At 38.5% G+C, this 18,079-nt stretch overlaps 1 protein-coding gene and 1 long non-coding RNA gene across 2 annotated transcripts; both read right to left on the bottom strand.

Moving 5' to 3' along the window:
- Nucleotides 1–1,960: 1,960 nt before the first annotated feature.
- On the bottom strand, nt 1,961–4,211 carry LOC105381417. Its single transcript, XM_048627320.1, has 5 exons — nt 3,997–4,211; nt 3,643–3,688; nt 3,256–3,386; nt 2,800–2,935; nt 1,961–2,315 (listed from the first exon to the last, which is right to left on the bottom strand). The coding sequence occupies exons 1-5, from the start codon at nt 4,077–4,079 to the stop codon at nt 2,028–2,030; spliced, it is 684 nt and encodes a 227-aa protein (XP_048483277.1). The 5' UTR covers nt 4,080–4,211; the 3' UTR covers nt 1,961–2,027.
- Nucleotides 4,212–6,269: 2,058 nt separating this feature from the next.
- On the bottom strand, nt 6,270–7,393 carry LOC125489895. Its single transcript, XR_007267331.1, has 2 exons — nt 6,878–7,393; nt 6,270–6,703 (listed from the first exon to the last, which is right to left on the bottom strand). It is a non-coding gene; the product is annotated as an uncharacterized LOC125489895 (long non-coding RNA).
- Between the last annotated feature and the right edge of the window lie 10,686 nt (nt 7,394–18,079).

Raw genomic sequence — 18,079 nt, 5'->3', positions numbered from 1 at the left:
CTCTTTGTCTCAAATGTGTTTGGCGAACGAAAATAATGACCTGTGAAACTGTTTGTTTGGTTTTGGTCAACATTTCGACGGCGCGACCACGGTGGCGATTAAAATACTTACTGATCAGATGGCCGCCATTTCAAGGTATCTATAGCTATTTTACTGTGGCGTATATAAGTAGATTTTAAGATCATCATCGTCAAGGATGATTAGCAGCGCGAGGTCACTTCAGCATGCAGATTTTAAAAGTTATGTCGGTGACTGATGGCGATGAATTCATTGTTGCTAAATAATATGATTCACCAGAGAAACTATAAGCATAACTCTCTGTTTATAAAATAAACGGTAACATTGCAGATTTGTACAAAAAACTGTCCCATTCTGTGATTGCCACCCCTCTAGAAAAAATACAATAACTGATTCATCACTTATTCGGACATCTCGTTCTATAGCAGGGTCCGCCAAACGGTATTCTTGCGCAACAATCGTCGATGATTTTGCATATTTTTATTGATCCTAATACGCATAGATCATTGATCATCGCTTCGATTATCTAATGCCAGGCGAAGACTTCTGTTGAGCGATGGTGCGTGAAAAATGCTGCCATAGAACATTTGTAAGCGATGTTTTTTTCTGTTTTGTTACTTAGAGATCATACCTACTACAACACCTGGTTACACAGTAACCTACATTTCTCAAAAACTATTTCAACATAAGAAAGTATGGTCAGTCGTCATGGACTCTTCCATTTTGTCTTTTACAAACACTAAATCACGGATATCTTAAAAATCTACAGTTTGTTACATTCAAAATATTAGTCTGAAAAAATGCGGGAAATCCCATAAAGAGTGAATTTAGTCGCGAGAAATTCCAATAAAGTCAATATTTCCCCTCGTCCGAACCACCCTCCATTTGGGGAGTCCGAGATGTTAAGTGGCCAGTTCACTTGTCTTTCTTAACATATGGGGTTAAATTGCCCGAAAGGGGACCATGGAAGTTTTTCTCTACGTTTTTCCGCTTCTATTGTGAAGTAATAAGATTCAGAATTGACTGGCTAAAGTGAAGCTGAGATGTTGTTGAGAAAATATCTCAGGGTGTGAACATTCTTGATGTTTTCCGACCGGACTTTGGGTGTTAGTGGTTTTTATTGGATCTAAACAGGGTTGGTGTAAAGTTGCGGAGATTTGGCATTGTTTGAGCGATTGTTGGTCAGGGGTCGGCGGTTGGCAGGGGTCGTATATTCACAGCTGATTGATAAGTTTGCATTGGTTTGTGTGGCGGAAAATTTGTTGAAAAGCCAGGGATGCAAAAAATATAGTATTTAGTATAATGATTACAGTTGATTGTTTGACTTTGTATTCACTTTACTAATCAATGTTTTAAAACTCTTACTTCAAACCATAATCTGTAACTCTTTTACTGTGGATCTATCGCTATTTTCAAAATATATGGTAGAAATATAGGTTATTTTCATTAAAAAAGAAACATTTGTTATAAGGTTATGAAATAGTTTTCCAAAAAAGAACTTTTGTGTTTGCTATGCAAAGACTATGATCCACCCGCTGCTTACCCAAATCCTACAGGAGGGAGAACGGAAAACTACCAAACCGATGCCACATTAAAATATGTTCGACTTTTTTATCGTTTCCAATATCTTTTAAACGTGACCCTTTTCAGTGATAAGCCTTCTCGAGTTCGCCCCATACGGGCCCTGAATTATTCATTCTATTCGCACTTCCGGCGCGCACCCTATTCTACCGGAAGTGGCGTCAATTGGCCGGAAGAAGCTTGACCGCGGCCGTCTAAAGTGACCCTTTGCCATTCATGATAAAAAAACGAGCGTTGAAGAGTCTAACCACTAAAAGAAAATCAATGAAAATACAATTCATACATATTTAAAATGATTTGCTGTATTTTACAAAGAAAACTGCATCGGTTTGCGCAATTTTTCACTTTGTATACTCGTCACTTTACCGCGATCACAAAAAATTTACACTTCACAGACCAAATAACTAATAATTTACACTTACCACTACCTACACAATGACCCGGGCAACAGTTTGCAGAAGAAGTAGGATCGTGACAAAGAACCAAACAGTTGGATGCAGGTTATTCGCTTTGCCTTTTGCCTTTTGAGGTGTTTCCATCATTTCAGGTGGCTCTATATCGGCCATGGAGATTATCTTCTCTCTCTCTCTATCCGCTCGTCTGCTGACCTCTGACCTCTGCAAGTTGTCCTGTTCTCTTTCCCTCTCGTAGACTATTTGTGGTTTCTGCAGCGATGGCAGTGGCATCGAGAACGCTTGGTTGTTGCAGCGGTCAAACTGTAAGTTAAAAGAACTATGATTATGTCAGTGATATTCATGGATTATGAAGGCCGAGGAACGAGTATTGTGACCTTCTTTGGGAGGACTATGTAACAGCAGTGGATGTTTATGGACTGATGATGATGATGGTATTCTCGAAAGCAGCAATCGTGGATGATACAAAAGGAGGACGGGCGATGGGTTGCATACCCACCGATCAATAACGACCAGACATAATAATATTATGTCTTTCGAAAGGTCTTTTCAAAGCCATCATTTGTTATTATGGGGGCTAGTCTTGGAAAATGGTACAGTTACACACAGCCGGAGCGACAGCCGCGCACCACCGCCTCGTAGGCACTATCGACTCTATCTCCATGTGCATACGGTGGGTGTTACCTCGCAGCAGGTGGTGTCCGGGGAGCCCTCGCAGCCGGAGCGACACACCACCGCCTAGTAGGCGCTATCGACTCTATCTGCATGTGCATACGGTGGGTGTTACCTCGCAGCAGGTGGTGTCCGGGGAGCCCACACAGCCGGAGCGACACCCGCGCACCACGGCCTCGTAGGCCGACGCGTGCGCGATCACCGACGTGAAGCAGCGGTCCTCCACGCTGTGGCAGGTTATTGTGTGCACTCTGAGTGGAAAATTTAGTAATTAGTTTCAGGGATTTAAAACAAATTTAATGTAAGGATTTACATCTTTCAATCTCATAGTACGTCTTAACATGGAACCTCAAGTTTGTCCAGCATACGTAGCCTGAGGTGCAAGTAGGGCACTTACATCGCGCGGCCTCGAGAGCGAGCGTGACGGAAACTTTTATCACGTTTAGACGTGCGCGTCTTGCGCTCCATGCTACGCTAGCTGGTGACATTGCCATAACCTCCTTGCCCTCCGTGAGTACCTAGATTTGAAAATTTGTAGCTACATTTTCTACCTTTAAAAAGTCACTCTCACCGAAACTTGTTGGGGTCCAAGCAAGCCCGCATCGGCGTCTCCGCCTTGTAGGCGCACACGAAGCACTCCAGCGGCTTGCGCTTGGGGCTGCGACTTATACCGATGGGCAGACGGGTCCTCTTGTCCGGCACCTGGTGAAGATACTGTGTGAGTCTTTGGGGGTCACTCTATAAAACGAACCAACCTTCTACCTATACATACATTAATTATTATGTATACGAACATTCTTAGCTTGTTAAGTTGCTGGTTGTAAGCAGATTGTATACGGTGAGAACAATAATTTTCCTATAGTATTTAATGGTTTACCATGGCAATATCACGCATCACAAACCCAGTAATTTCAAAATAGTAACTTATTTAAATTTCAGGAGACAAAAATATAATTACTTCATCATCTTCCGGATCTATATCGTTGCCGTCGTCCTTAGAGTCCCTGAAATTATAATTATTTTTACCAGACCTGATTTTTTTGCTTACTTACACGCACAATTCATAATTTATCATCACTTCTGCGAAGAAAAACATTGCTACAGAACCTCTACATCCAGATATTTACTATTTACTACATATAGATGGACCGCCGCTGACCAGACAGGTGGGTAACTAACAGTCCAAGCTTAGATAAGGAAACCTTAATTGCTGGCTATCCACAAAGGTTCTGTTTGAGTGAACCAGGTGCAGGGTCTATTACCGTCATAGATGATAAAATACAATGTTAGAAATACTATTTTAAATACGCACTCATCATCATCATCATCGTTATTGCTTAAGCTTGGTTGTATCAACAGTAGGCCTAATAACATTACACACGTCAATTTCTTCATGCTGAAGATCTGAAGATCTTACTTATAAAGTTCTATAGAATAAAATCGTCAAAAAAATTACAACACTACGAATTTGTCATGATTTGCGTGAAATTTATAAACGTGATTTTTGGTGAAACATCAAATTGTGTTGACATTTGACGTGTTTTCATTTTAAATTTTCTTCTTCTTTTTCTTGGTTGCCAGTCATATTGAAAACTGTGACAAAAAGTTAAGAGGTTGATCATAGAATAAGGAGCCCATGAACTGTATGACCGACATTATTATTTTTCATACACATTAAATGAAATCTATCTATCCCCCGCGATTCACTTTTTCACATTTTTTTTACTTTCATTCTTATCTTGATAGACAATTTCAGCAGAATGTTTAGAACTAAGTAAATACATAAATCAAGTACATTTTATTATTGTACCTTCATACTTGCATAATTATTATTATTATAACAGGCAAATAATACTATTTTAATTACAAAAATATAGTAAGTTATTCTATTCTATTCTCTGTGGGGGTGTAAGTACCTGCACCTGGCACTCTCGAGTGGAACCTTTGTGCATATCCCCAAGGTCTAAACTGCCTTCCTAAGCTTGAACCATTTCCCACCACGCTGGTCCACTGCGGGTTGGTGGGTTCACATATCTAGATGTGCTAAATCTAGATATGCAGGTTTCCTCACGATGTTTTCCTTCACCTTAAGAGCAATGGTATACATTGTACTTAAGTTAAAAGAACTCATTGGTACATGTCAGCGCCGGGATTTGAACCCGCATCTCTGGCGTGAGAAGCGGGCGCTTACCCGACTGAGCTACCACCGCTCCATTTTTTACGGCTAATTTAATTTCACTATAGTAAGTTAATAATGAAATTAAATTAGCCGTAAAAAATGTAGAGCTTTTTTCATAATCTCTACAGGTATTAAGGCGACATCTACATGCGAAAATGTGAACTAGCTACTCGCGGCTAGATGGCGTTGCCGTCTGAAGCATTTATTGTAAAAATGGTATCATCGATATAGAATCATATAGAATCTATCTTGATGCTTAATTAGTATCGGTTACCGTAGATAATGAAAATATACGACTTACCATGTTGTAACTATGGATATATTTAGTGCTGAACCTACATTCCAATAAGAAATGATTCTCATTTTTGAATGGGTATCAAATTTAAGTAAAGATTGAGTTGAGGAGATATTTATATTGTTTCACTACAAGAAAATTATAAATATGTTTGTTATGTAGACCGTGCTAAGTAGGTATGTAAGTAGGTACATAATTAATTAATTTTAGATAAAACTGGCACCTTTCTTTTATAAGTATTGCTTTACCTACCTAGCTTATCGGTTTATCCATTAGGAAAGAACACTCGACTTATATATCGACGAATAATTGTTTTGCAAAAACTTACAAGACCATACCAGAGCCCTTAGCACGAACTTTCGTCGAGGACGTGAAGTAAATCTGACACGATGAATTTTGTAGGGAAATATGAACAGCGCCCCTGGCGGGCAGTAGCAGAACTAAAATCGGCAGCAGGAACTTTTCGTCGTGTAGTAACGTGTATGGTAACGTGAAGTATTTTGCGGTTTGTATAGGAAATGGTAGCATGAATTTGATTTTGACATATCGTATCGTGAGTTTACTCGAAGATTTTCTCACTGCAAATTATTCAGTGACAACTATTTAAAATGGAAGTTAGAGCATTTATTTCTTTTGGTTTTCGTATTTTTTATTCATTACCAATATGCTACGACCACGTAGATACCCTACTAAACTAAACTAGTATTTATTACACGCAGCAAGAGACGTAGATGAGGAGGGTAGCCCAGAGGCAAAATTTACAAAAATTCATGGGAAATGTAGGGTTGTGATGTGTGTGATTGAAAATCGATGGCGCTGTTTGGAGCAAGACCATTATACAACTGTTCAGTGTGCAAAATCTATTAAGTACAGCGTGCCGTATGTTGCATTACGTGGCCCTCGATTTTGGCGTGTCTGACTGTGATGACGTGGTGATTGAAGCTCATGATGAATACCTACTAGACTGGAAGTGCCGAGAATCCATCGTGACGGATGAGATCCATGGCATCCATGGCACCAATAATCATCAACTTTCTGGGCCCACTTACTAATGGGTATAAAGTTCTGGATAAATGAAATTACCACAAAATAAATAAAATATTTACATTCGGTTTAACAGTTTTTTATTCTTTATTTTACAAAAAAACATATTTATCTTAGTAGGTAGTATCATGTAACATTTGCAAACATCAGCATAGTATAACAAAATGTATGATTTATCTTTTCTCCTAAATGTATTCTTCACCGAGCAATCAAAATGCACACTTATAATTTATGCCTTCACGGGGGTGCACTTGCAGGCAGTGGCCTGGTCCGTGATGCTGGGTACAGGATACGCTGGTATAGCTGGATTGGGCTGGCTCCTCGTACCAGGCACATGTTCCATGCTGATTCTATATCTCATCACATCAATTATATAGCATTCACCGGCAGCTTTCAATCTGACATATCCATTTTAGGGCTGAACCATCAACCATTCACTGTGCCCCCTTAGGCAATTTGGGAGCATTTTCTCCTTGTATTATTCTTATAATCACTCCATACCTGCAAAACAAATGTTAATTGCATCATTAAGAATAAGAATATAACTACTAACTATTTCAAAGAAACATGAGTACTGCCGATGCTTTATCTCAAGGTAACTAGTTAATGCTTTTTAAAGAGTACCTAGGTATTAGGAAATCATTGAGAGACGAGGGGATAATCTGTCATGACAACCTTTTATGTTTAATGTTTAATGTTATGTTTCATGTTTAATTTTCTCCTTTGCTTATCACTCCTTGTCCCGTCCCTTCGCTATTGAGCTTGGCTAGTTCCTTCCACTTATTAAGGCACCACTGGCGACCTCTCCATCCGTGGGCCTTGGCGTTGGTATCCGTTGGCAAATATCACTGCGTTGAATTCAATAAAACAATAAACAAATTTAACAAATAATTATGAAAGCCGACCTGTCAGTGTGTCAATAGATTGATAATTTGACAGATGACAGATGACAAATGTCAAAAAAAAAAGTTAGGATGTGCGTTCAAATCATAGTTATCATCCATAGACAATTGTTAAAGTGCGTTTATAAGGAATCGCTGCTTACTTTGAAATTATTATGAAGGTTTTGAACTTAACAATATCAGTGTGGTACAACCTTATTTTAACTCTGGTAACGTTGTAACGACCGGCACACGACGAAGGCTTATACTGCCATTTCAATACGTTCAAAGTTAACGTGTAGTAATGAAATACGGAAACGATGAAATGTTCCTGCTAAGGGTACAGACTGTGATATCATGTTGTGTTTGCATCTTAGATAATATTATCATCGGGGAAAGAAAAGGTGCATAGCTAAGTACCTAATTAGGTACTGAAAGACTTTTCACCAATATAAAATATAGTTTTTTTTCGGAAAAGTATGATTTGATTTCATAAAAGGTACCTGTATTTTTTCAAAACTGATTCCGCTTCCTAGCCCTGGTGCTATGTATGTTCCATAACTAGCAGATAACATCCTCAAAAAGCCGCCCGCTGTAAAGAACCTTTTCTAACTCAAAGCGAACCTTTAATCCTCTTTTCATGCACGCACGAAATAATCTCTATACTCTTTGCGTGGGGCTAACTAGGCCCTGCTCGGAGGCTTATCGCCAGCATAAAGCCAGCAAAGCGGTCGCAATCCTCGACCTCATTAAAAAATGAAAATCAAACATACCTTCCGCGGAACACAAAACCTCAACGTCAAAGCGAAAGCGGTACCTAGCGGTGAGTAGCGGAACTACACTCGCGGAGCCAAGCGCTGTACTTTTTTAATTAGCCTCATAGTGTATGAATACATCGAATATGTGTGATTTTTTCTCGGTTAGTTTGTCCGCTTTGAGTCGAGTATGTTAATTGTGAGTAGCTGCCTCCGCCACTCAGCGGCTTTTGAACTTTCCGCGCTTATTTTTCTGTTACGTGAAAGGACTTGCTGGCAATCGTAGGTAATTATAAATTTTAGTGATGAGTTTTTTCTTCATTTATACCTGCTATAAGTATATTATTATGACGTTAACATTATATGTAAGTTATATATTTTTAATGAGTTGTCTTCACAAATAATATGAAACTTCTCGTCCTTTTATTACATCGACCTTGCGTACAATCAATGCTGAAAATTATACAATGCCTATAAATATTTTGACATTTATGTACCTCATCATCGGTATTGGTTCTTTATATTGGTGAAAACATCCCTCAAGGCGGTGGAAGGCCATTCCGAGTAAAAGTAATGTGAATTTTTCCTGTAAACTCTATGTTAAGACTGAAATGTCTTAGCTATAGAGAGGAGTATTTAAGAGAATAAGAATCAATATAAATTTTATGTACTTGTCACTCTTCACCCATTTAAAACTATATTGAAAAAAATATCAAACTGCTAGGAAAACCTGTTTGTAATTAGTGTTTTATCTTCCATTCTTTCATGCAAATTCAACCTTGTAGTACCTACCTGGAATCTAGAAGTTAATTTAATATCCGCTGGTAAAAAAAACTTATAGACTCAATAAGAGCATCAATATTTCCATATTTATAGTGTACCAAGGTCTTATTCGTGTGGCAATATCCTAAAGACAGTAGTTTTCTACCGCAGTTTTTGTTCATTTTACATCCCAAATTTGAACAAACTAATTTTGATGACATCATGACACTGGCTATGAAGAATGTGATGGTGTGATGTAGAGTAATGTATTATTGGATTGACGTATAGCAACCAAAACCACCCAAAACCAATAATTTTGAATTTAGTCGCAAAATAGAATAACGTTAACTTACGTGGTTGTGTCTTTGTATTATCCTATTTAGGTATATTTTATTAGTTGATAAGTTTTTTTGTTCCCATTTGTATTAATGTTGTTGGGTTAAGTGATCCCTGTGTAATAAAATTTAATATCTAGGTATATTTTATAAGTTGATAAGTTTTTTTGTTCCCATTTGTATTAATGTTGTTGGGTTAAGTGATCCCTGTGTGATAAATTTGTTCGTCTATCTTCAATAGTTTGATCTCCTTTCAACTTTACGCACAAAATAAGCAACCCACTTTCCTCACCCAGATGTTTCCGTCAGACGGGAAGTTTGCAAGTTCTTTTATCTCAGTCTAGGTTGGCTCAAAAACTGCCAAGTCGCGAGTTCGCCGCCTCTGAACTAATTTTTCAGGAGTCAAGTTCACGGCTGGGGGAGGCTGGGTGAAGCGGTCGGACTAAAATATTCATTATTATTTTGCGCGCTTCCGCGGTTTTTCTTACAACGCTAATTATTAATAATATAATAATAAGTAAAGGCGTTTGCGTTGGCGTTTCTTGTTGTGGCTTTTCTTGGCACAGTAAATGGATCCGTGTATGTTTTTTTGTGTTTGAATGTGAAATCGTATATAGAAGTTAGAAGTCTCTATGTGTAACACGTTAAAGTTAAGCTTTTGTGTACTTTCAGGAATACAAATAACGTCTAATTTAAATAGTTTTACTTTTATAATTTTACCCTATTTGTTAGGTTGTGTGTTTGCCATCCATAAGAAAACGAAACCTAGTCAACAGCAACCTTACATCGGCCAAAAAAGACAATTTACTCATTTATTTACACGCTCTTCACAGCCTAAATGTAATTTGACTAAAAAAAAAACTTCGCAAAGACGTAAAAATGTCCCGGACCTGCCTCAACCCGCGGATCGAGTCCGATACCCCCCGCCCCCCTCCCCTCTCGGCGAGACACCAGACTTTAACTGGTATTTTTTTCCCTCTCCTCCCCTAATTAGTCTTTTAATCGATGCTTCAAAAACGGAAGGGAATCCCCTAATTTTTTATTCATTACGCCTTTGAGCTCTTTCGGGAAATTTTCGTAATTAAATAGGCGACTTTTGTCGGCGACAATTTGAAAAGATGAATTGGATTCGTCTGTTCGTGTTTCCTCTTTGGGGCCTCTTCTGGATTTGTTAAATAGGTTTATGTTCATTTACATTTTAGAGTTCTTCAGACTTTAGGTGTTTCACTCATAGAACAACGCAGATGCGACTATAGTATAGTTAATTTAAACTAATCCGAATCAACTCAAGACTGAAAGTACTTTTTTAAGTATTCCATTCTTACTCACACTTATTCATTCTTTGACTGTTATGATTTCTTACGTATTAAAAATATTAAAAATTTAAATTCATAACTCATAACATGACTGTAACTGCCTATAAGGAAAATACCTATAATGACTATTACAGTGTGTGTATTATAATTTAATTTAGTAGACATTTTGAAAACATGTGCTTCAATGCAGAGCACAGTTTTTTCTATGCTCGTCACGCTGGTTTTGACGTCTTTGAAAATATAGGCTAAATGACAATGGGCAGATTGGGACCACCCTCCAATAGCATTAAGACTAACATCGTTGGATAGGTCTTGTCAATAGGAATAACTTTTGCTATGACAGCTTTGTTGTCACAGTTGTCCGTTCAGAGATATTTGACTTCTAAGTTCCGATACTCGTCAGTTCATCTTACTGCTATTGGAGGCTGGACCACCCTCCAATAGCATTAAGACTAACATATTTGATAGGTCTTGTCAATAGGAATAACTTTTGCTTTGACAGCTTTGTTGTCATAGTTGTCCGTTCAGAGATATTATATGACTTATAAGTTCCGATACTCGCCAGTTCATCTAACTGCTATTGGAGGATGGACCACCCTCCAATAGCAGTAAGATGAACTGACGAGTATCGGAACTTATAAGTCAAATATCTCTGAACCGACAACTGTGACAACAAAGCTGTCAAAGCAAAAGTTATTCCTATTGACAAGACCTATCCAACGACATTAGTCTTACTGCTATTGGAGGGTGGTCCAGCCTCCAATAGCAGTAAGATGAACTGACGAGTATCGGAACTTATAAGTCAAATATCTCTGAACCGACAACTGTGACAACAAAGCTGTCAAAGCAAAAGTTATTCCTATTGACAAGACCTATCCAACGACATTAGTCTTACTGCTATTGGAGGGTGGTCCATCCTCCAATAGCAGTTAGATGAACTGGCGAGTATCGGAACTTATAAGTCATATAATATCTCTGAACGGACAACTGTGACAACAAAGCTGTCAAAGCAAAAGTTATTCCTATTGACAAGACCTATCCAACGACATTAGTCTTACTGCTATTGGAGGGTGGTCCATCCTCCAATAGCAGTAAGATGAACTGACGAGTATCGGAACTTATAAGTCATATATCTCCGAACGGACAACTGTGACAACAAAGCTGTCAAAGCAAAAGTTATTCCTATTGACAAGACCTATCCAACGATATTAGTCTTATTGCTATTGGAGGGTGGTCCCAGCTCCCATATATTTTTGCCCATCCTCTTTTAATATTTTCTATCAGTTTTAAAGCAGCAAAATTAAATATTTTAAAACCTACTGCATTACACTACCGGACAAGGCTGGTTTCCCTACGCTGTAGTGTAGTGTAGTGTACTTATGCTTTTAACCTCAGATTTAACGTAAGTATATACGTAGGTCTAGTATAGGTTTGTTAGATTGTCGAAAACTGTAAAAGTTTACCTTTTCTCGTATACAAAGTGGCGCCTCTAGCGGAAACTATCATGCGACTTTTGACTGATAATGTATGCAGATGACAGAAGAAAACTTAAACTTTTATAGTTTTCAAAAATTGCAAAACCTGTACTAAACGGGGTGATACTCATATGTATAATAATAATATTATGTTGTATCCACATTGAAATCTGCATAGAACATCAGAAACAAAAAGCATGTAGCCGACAGGAGAGCTCCGGAGGCCCTTGTGGCACACCCACAACATAGTTCTCAAACTTACCCCTTCGCAGGCAGGGTCTAACTAAACATTTCCTAATTTCAAACCTCGAGTAACTAGCAACGGAAAATGAGCTCGCACACATCCTTAACTTAAATTCGACCAGTCCCACCTGACCCCTCACTTGCTTTACCAGTTCCCCTCAGCACCCGGTTTTGCTGTTAGTTGCAGCGGGGTGGTAGTTCATCGTATCCTGGCGACACACATAGGTTTGATGTACACGTCTTGAGAGGGTTTACATCCAACTTATTAGACGTTTCGGAAATTCGGTTTGGTAGCAAGCCCCTCGGGTTCGTTAGTGATGACGTGACAGCTAATTGGGGCTGATGTATCGATACGTCGATAGTGCAAGGTACAGCACTAAGCTAGAGTACAGGCTTGGGAAGCTATATGTAGGTAATGTAGTTTACTTGGCCAATATACATATTTCAGGTTCGATGGATACGAGTAAGATGAAAGGGATATGCCGCTAGACATGAATAAAATCATTCTAATTTATTTTTGGTGTTCTTTGGAGGCCTTTTTTATTGTTTATCCTTACTTATTAATGAATTGATTATTTTAAATTAATTCAATATTTTAAACCAGAATATCTCAGATACTACATATTACCAACCTCCTTATTCTATCAGTATTTTTAAAACAAAAACTGTTCAAAATCCTATTTCGACATCCGGCTCCACCCATCCCTAGCATCACATCGACAGAGTAATACGAACGTTTGTAACCGCCGTCCGGGCTCAACTTGGCCCCGGGCAAACAATCCGGGTAAATACGTCCCGGGCAAACATGCCCGCAGTGAATACGACCCATGTAGAGAACATACGGAGCGTAACTAGGTACCGAATGTTTATGTACCTGTCTGCGGAATGCCAAGTGAATTCTGTACAAGTTTCAGCCGGAGTTTGTCCATATATATGTAAAGGTACATAAAGGTAGTCGTAGTATGTAATTAATCTGTTTGTTCCGTTTGTTTGAAAGAAAAATATTTAGGCTGTGTTGGTGCTTGGAGTTACCTGAATCAAATACCTATTTGTAAGCAAATTATATCGTTGGATCCTTTTTATACTCTTGATTACACATAATACACTTACCTATATCTCAAATTGTTGCGTTCTGATTTGGTGGTCTAGTTAGAATATGCTACACAAATACATTGTAGCCTAGATACTTACATCTTTAGCTTCAAATCTGCTCAGAATCAAATGCTACACAACTAAATTCCCATAGAAATTCCAACTAGACTTCCAAGAGTGCGACCGCAGCGCCGCCGTACCTTCGAGATCTAAGCATTCGAAATTCGAAATTTAACAAATTACGGACCATTTGAGAAGTTTCTGGAACTCTCGGAATAATCCATTGCTGCGCCAGCGCTCATAAGTGGAGAAGTTTTAAATGTACGCGTGAGGCGACGACGCGCGCCATTGATATTCACTTTGTGTTTCAGTAATCGCTGAATTGTTCATGCTGTTTTAGGTGTCTGCTAATAGTATGAGTCATTTTGGTTTCTTGGTACCTTAGTAGTGCTTGGTAAGATTTATATGCTATTTTCTATAAACGTGCCTTAGTAGAACACAATTTTCTTTTGCTAAATTATAAAGGCTTATAAAAAGCACGGTGTTATCATGAGCAGCGCAACTTTACTAAGACGAGTTGAACTCGTCACAGTGACGCGTTCGAGGTCTCCCAACCTCCAAATCCCAATATCTACCTACAATAACGTAAGTATATTTGACCTAAGTCACCATAACAAAAAACAATATTCTCGACGCATGAATCAATTCGCCAAACACAATCCAATTAACCCTCCAACGTCCAAAATTCATTAAGCGCCAAATCTAATATAGAACCTATCAAAACTTCCAAATGGCATGCATGGGTTACGCAACGCACATGTAGCCGTCGAAATTGGGCTCACGTAGGACAGGGGGGGTGAGGCAGGCCCCGCAGGGGTGGCGGGAGGGGTTTAGAACAACACCCTGCCTTAGATAATGTGCATATATTAAACTGAGACCGAACTAGGTTCGTATCTTGATGAGGCAAGTTGGAATACGCTCCGGGCTAAGTTGGGGGATTAGGCAAAAATAGCAAGTTGCTTCGTTCTACGTAGTAGGTAATTAGTGGTAGTTGGGGTCTCTTGGAAACTATATAGGGTTTACGGAAATACATATCTAGTTAGCAAGGTTATAGATACACCTACATATACTTTTCAGATTTTGCTCATTTACGAAACTACATTTCGCTTTATATAAAATGATAGTGAAATTAAAGATGACTTACTTGCTTACCGAAATTTAAACGAAGTTCAAGTTAAAGACACATTTCTACATAATAATTCGTAACTCGCATAATATATGTCTTCTAGGGCACGTGGCGCAAATCTTTTCCAAAGTGTAACTTTTGACTAGTCCTCCTTCTACCAACAGTGCTGGCGGGATAGCTGACGTCAATACATGGGTAAACCGGCTTACCGGATGAAGACCGGATAATCCGGAGTAAGTCAGCAGACCTTGCATCCTCAAAGGTGGTAGCTATAGACGGGATAAAGTTGAGATGTATGGAAGTCAAACCGATGTCAAACGCATAGGTAGCATTTTACCTACATCTTATCTAATGCTAGTAAGAGACAGTAGGACCCGTGTCATTATAATGTGTATAATCAATGCTAAAATTATCTTTACCTGAAAACAAGAAACGCTTTTAGATAATTTAGATAGGTACATTTACTCACAGTAAATAAATATTTATTAATAAGTACTTATTGTTTTATTATGACTATTATGAGATCTTGAAGATCCCACACATGTATATAATGTATGTGTTAATTAAGTTTCTCAAATATGATGGTCATGGTCACCCTAATGTAAAATATAATTCTGATTGACGTCATGTTTATGAGGCAATTTTCCAATAAGATTATCACGAAAATCCAATAACTTCACTAACGCCATCTTCTGACAAGTAGTCATATTAATACGTGTGGGTTAGTTCACAAAGCTTCCACCGCAACTTCCGGCACTAGTTTCAAATATTGATTTCTAATGGGAAAAATTAACTTCTAATCCGTTTTTGCAACTTAAAATTATTTGCAGTTTTGCTAAATTTGTGAGTAATTACCTATAATGTAAATAAGGTATAGGCAACTTATTTACTTAAGCAGCAATCTCGCTTGCTTATTATTTAATTATTATCATTTTATTTTCCACATTTCTCTTCTAAAACCAAGAAAACATCCCAAACTATGCATTAAAAAGCGAAATCCGTATAAAACATTAGTTAGTCGAGATAACAAATCTAAAGTCTCTCCTCTAAGGCTCACCTCCTAACATTATTGATGACTAAAACAACCCTCCCCTCGCGACCAAAATTACGAGAGTGGGGTCAAATAGAACCTTCTTGCACAGACCGTAAAACCTTACATTTAAGGCTCAGTTTGCTCTAGCTTAAGTTTAAGTTGTCGTGGCAAGAAACGGGGTGTAGCCCCCCAGGTGGTTAAGCCATTTTACCACGTTAGGCTGTGACGGCCTGTAATTTTGGGCCTAATGCGCCTATTCGTACGACTCGCTACCCCAAGGGTTAAGTATGGGTTGGAGAGATAAGGACCTCAGATAGTTAGGAGTGTGCTGCGAGGGTACGCACAATTATTGGGAAAACTTCGCTTTGTATGTGCTCGCTATCTCTAGTTTTATGTGAGGGGCTTTTGAAATTGAAGTTTTGATGGCTGTGTGGTTACTGGTTATGGGATGGAGACTGTATGCATTAGTTTATGATACGAAAAGCCAATATATTGGCAGACTTGCTGAGCATAGTATTGAATGAAATACTTAATGTAATTTGTAAGTCCTCTACAGTTGGGATTTAATATTGTGTATATGGGACCTAATGTTGTAGGTACTTTTATGTTAAATGGCTGTGTACGAAAAAAGGTTGGTCCCTACAGTTGAGTCCTTTAGCTGGGATTTCCCCGGGCCCGCATCAATCACTTAGTGAGACCCTAGGGATGTATATATTTTATCTATTGATATAAGTACACATACACTATTGTATGTATACTTATATTAACTCTGCGTAGTTTTGGGAGGCCAAAACTTGGGATTTTCGGAATGTGTGTTGAAAATTAGTTTTAGTATTGTTTTTAAATCCATCCAATTTGGAAACCGTTGGACGGAATGAAATAAATTCTAAACTTACCTTTTTAAAACATGAGGTAATGACATAATACTATATGTAGGTATATTATTATCCAATATTATTATTTTGTCACCAACAATGTTTTACTACGAATTACTACGCTGCCGTCGTAGCATTTTCGTAGCACACCTCTTCTTATCGGCGTTGGCTTGTAGCAATAGTACAAAACGAGAGAAATACAAAAAAACAAGAGTGAGATTTATGAACTTAACTTTGTATTTGTTACCTTTTATAGAGTTATTAATACATATCTGCTCTACAAAATAGTAGGTATCTTGCCACACGTTTATTTTTGCCACCTTTTCGCTAACATAATAACCCTCAATTTTTTTCTAAAATTTTCACAACATAAAGGGCTTGTTACACTAAGTATTTCTCCGTGAATATATCAATCACGGCGCGTTGATGGAAGCCGCCAGACCGTGTGGCTTTATGCTTCGTATCGATATCCTCCAGGCGTGGCGTGCGTGGAACCGGGAATTAAGCACCAAGTTATTATGTTGTGAGAGCTACGTTTATTTCTATAAAAGCTAGAGCTATGCTTAATGTAGCCTACCTGACACCGGGCCATGTTATAAGCAGAACTCGATGTTTTGCTTACATAGCCCGAATTTTTAATAATATTTTGTCTGCAATAGAAATTTCAGCACGTAGTTTATGAAATAAATGAAAGTAGCCGAACTGAAACAAGGTTGAAAGTCACAATGACACCCGTAACTGAATCACAGCAAATCCAAATACTCATTCAAAGTCCAACTAAAACAACGTTTACCTAAAAGCTAGCGCATTCAAAACAACTCAATTAAATTCTATAACCTTTGAACAGTCCGAGCCACACGGCATCGCCGCTATGGCTAAACAAAAACCAAAAATTAAACAACGCTCTTTGTTAGAGAAAACGGTAAATTGAGGAAATTTCCATCCATTCTCAGCCAGGCGTCATCCTCGCCTAAACCCAGCTTCAATTTCAATAGCCACCCTCCACACACCCTTTAGGACGCCCCCACCTTCGCTGTCCCTCTCTACAATAACGCATCGCACGTGTGGAAGCGAGCCAGCGATACCTACAACAGGGCCGGTCCGAAAGTTAGACATATATTATTGTATACGTGAGCGGGTGGGGTAGAGTGACGGCCAGGGAGCAACCCTACGAATGGCGAACGTAACAAAATTTAAGCCCACGCATGTGTGTGTGGGACCTCATATTTCACGAGCGGGGAAATTACGAAATTAATTTTCCAAGTTTTCAATATTACATGAGTAGACAGCAGGGATTGGCGATGCGGCCGGCTTCCTGACAAATTAGTCGGAGTAAGGTTTCGGTTGATGATTAATTTCGCTTTTGTGTAGGATGTGTGACGCGGTAGGCCTCGGGGCGTATTTGCGTGGCACACATGGGAGAGACAAAGGAAATTGGATTGGAATTTAATTAATTGTTTATAGATGCGCTAGAATAAATATTTATACATATAATAAATAGTACATCATGTGGTTAGTATTAATATTTTCAAATGTATTGTATAAATAACTTGTGTAACATAGTAACATAATGGTGGCGAACGGATAAGTTCTGTCGTGGTAACGTAACGGATAAAGCTCGGCTCTAATTCGAGAGGACGTTGGTCTTACCAATACTTTAAGGTATGTTTTATATTTAAAATATAAATAACATATACATACTACATTTACATATTTGATGATTAATTTGACTCATTACGAGTAAAGTCATAAATGATAATGTATTTGACTCTGTAGAGTACCTAACTACTATCTTACAATCTAATTTACTAACCCGCGCAACTAACAAATCGGTGCAACTAGCAAAACAACGTCGCCAGCCAGAGTCAACCGGCTAGAGAAAGAAAAAACAAAAAGGTCCTTCAAAAGAAGTTCGATATTCAAA

The sequence above is a fragment of the Plutella xylostella genome, chromosome 18 (genome assembly GCF_932276165.1).
Source record: "Plutella xylostella chromosome 18, ilPluXylo3.1, whole genome shotgun sequence".
Classification (NCBI taxonomy): domain Eukaryota; kingdom Metazoa; phylum Arthropoda; class Insecta; order Lepidoptera; family Plutellidae; genus Plutella; species Plutella xylostella.
This window is presented reverse-complemented; position numbering and strand designations above follow the sequence as displayed.

Coding starts and splice junctions, on each gene's coding strand:
- LOC105381417 (XM_048627320.1), bottom strand. CDS start 4,079: ATGAAGAAATTGACGTGTGTAATGTTATTAGGCCTACTGTTGATACAA. Junction 2,936..3,255: donor TTGGACCCCAACAAGTTTCG/GTGAGAGTGACT, acceptor TTTTCCACTCAG/AGTGCACACAATAACCTGCC. Junction 2,316..2,799: donor CGGACACCACCTGCTGCGAG/GTAACACCCACC, acceptor TTTAACTTACAG/TTTGACCGCTGCAACAACCA.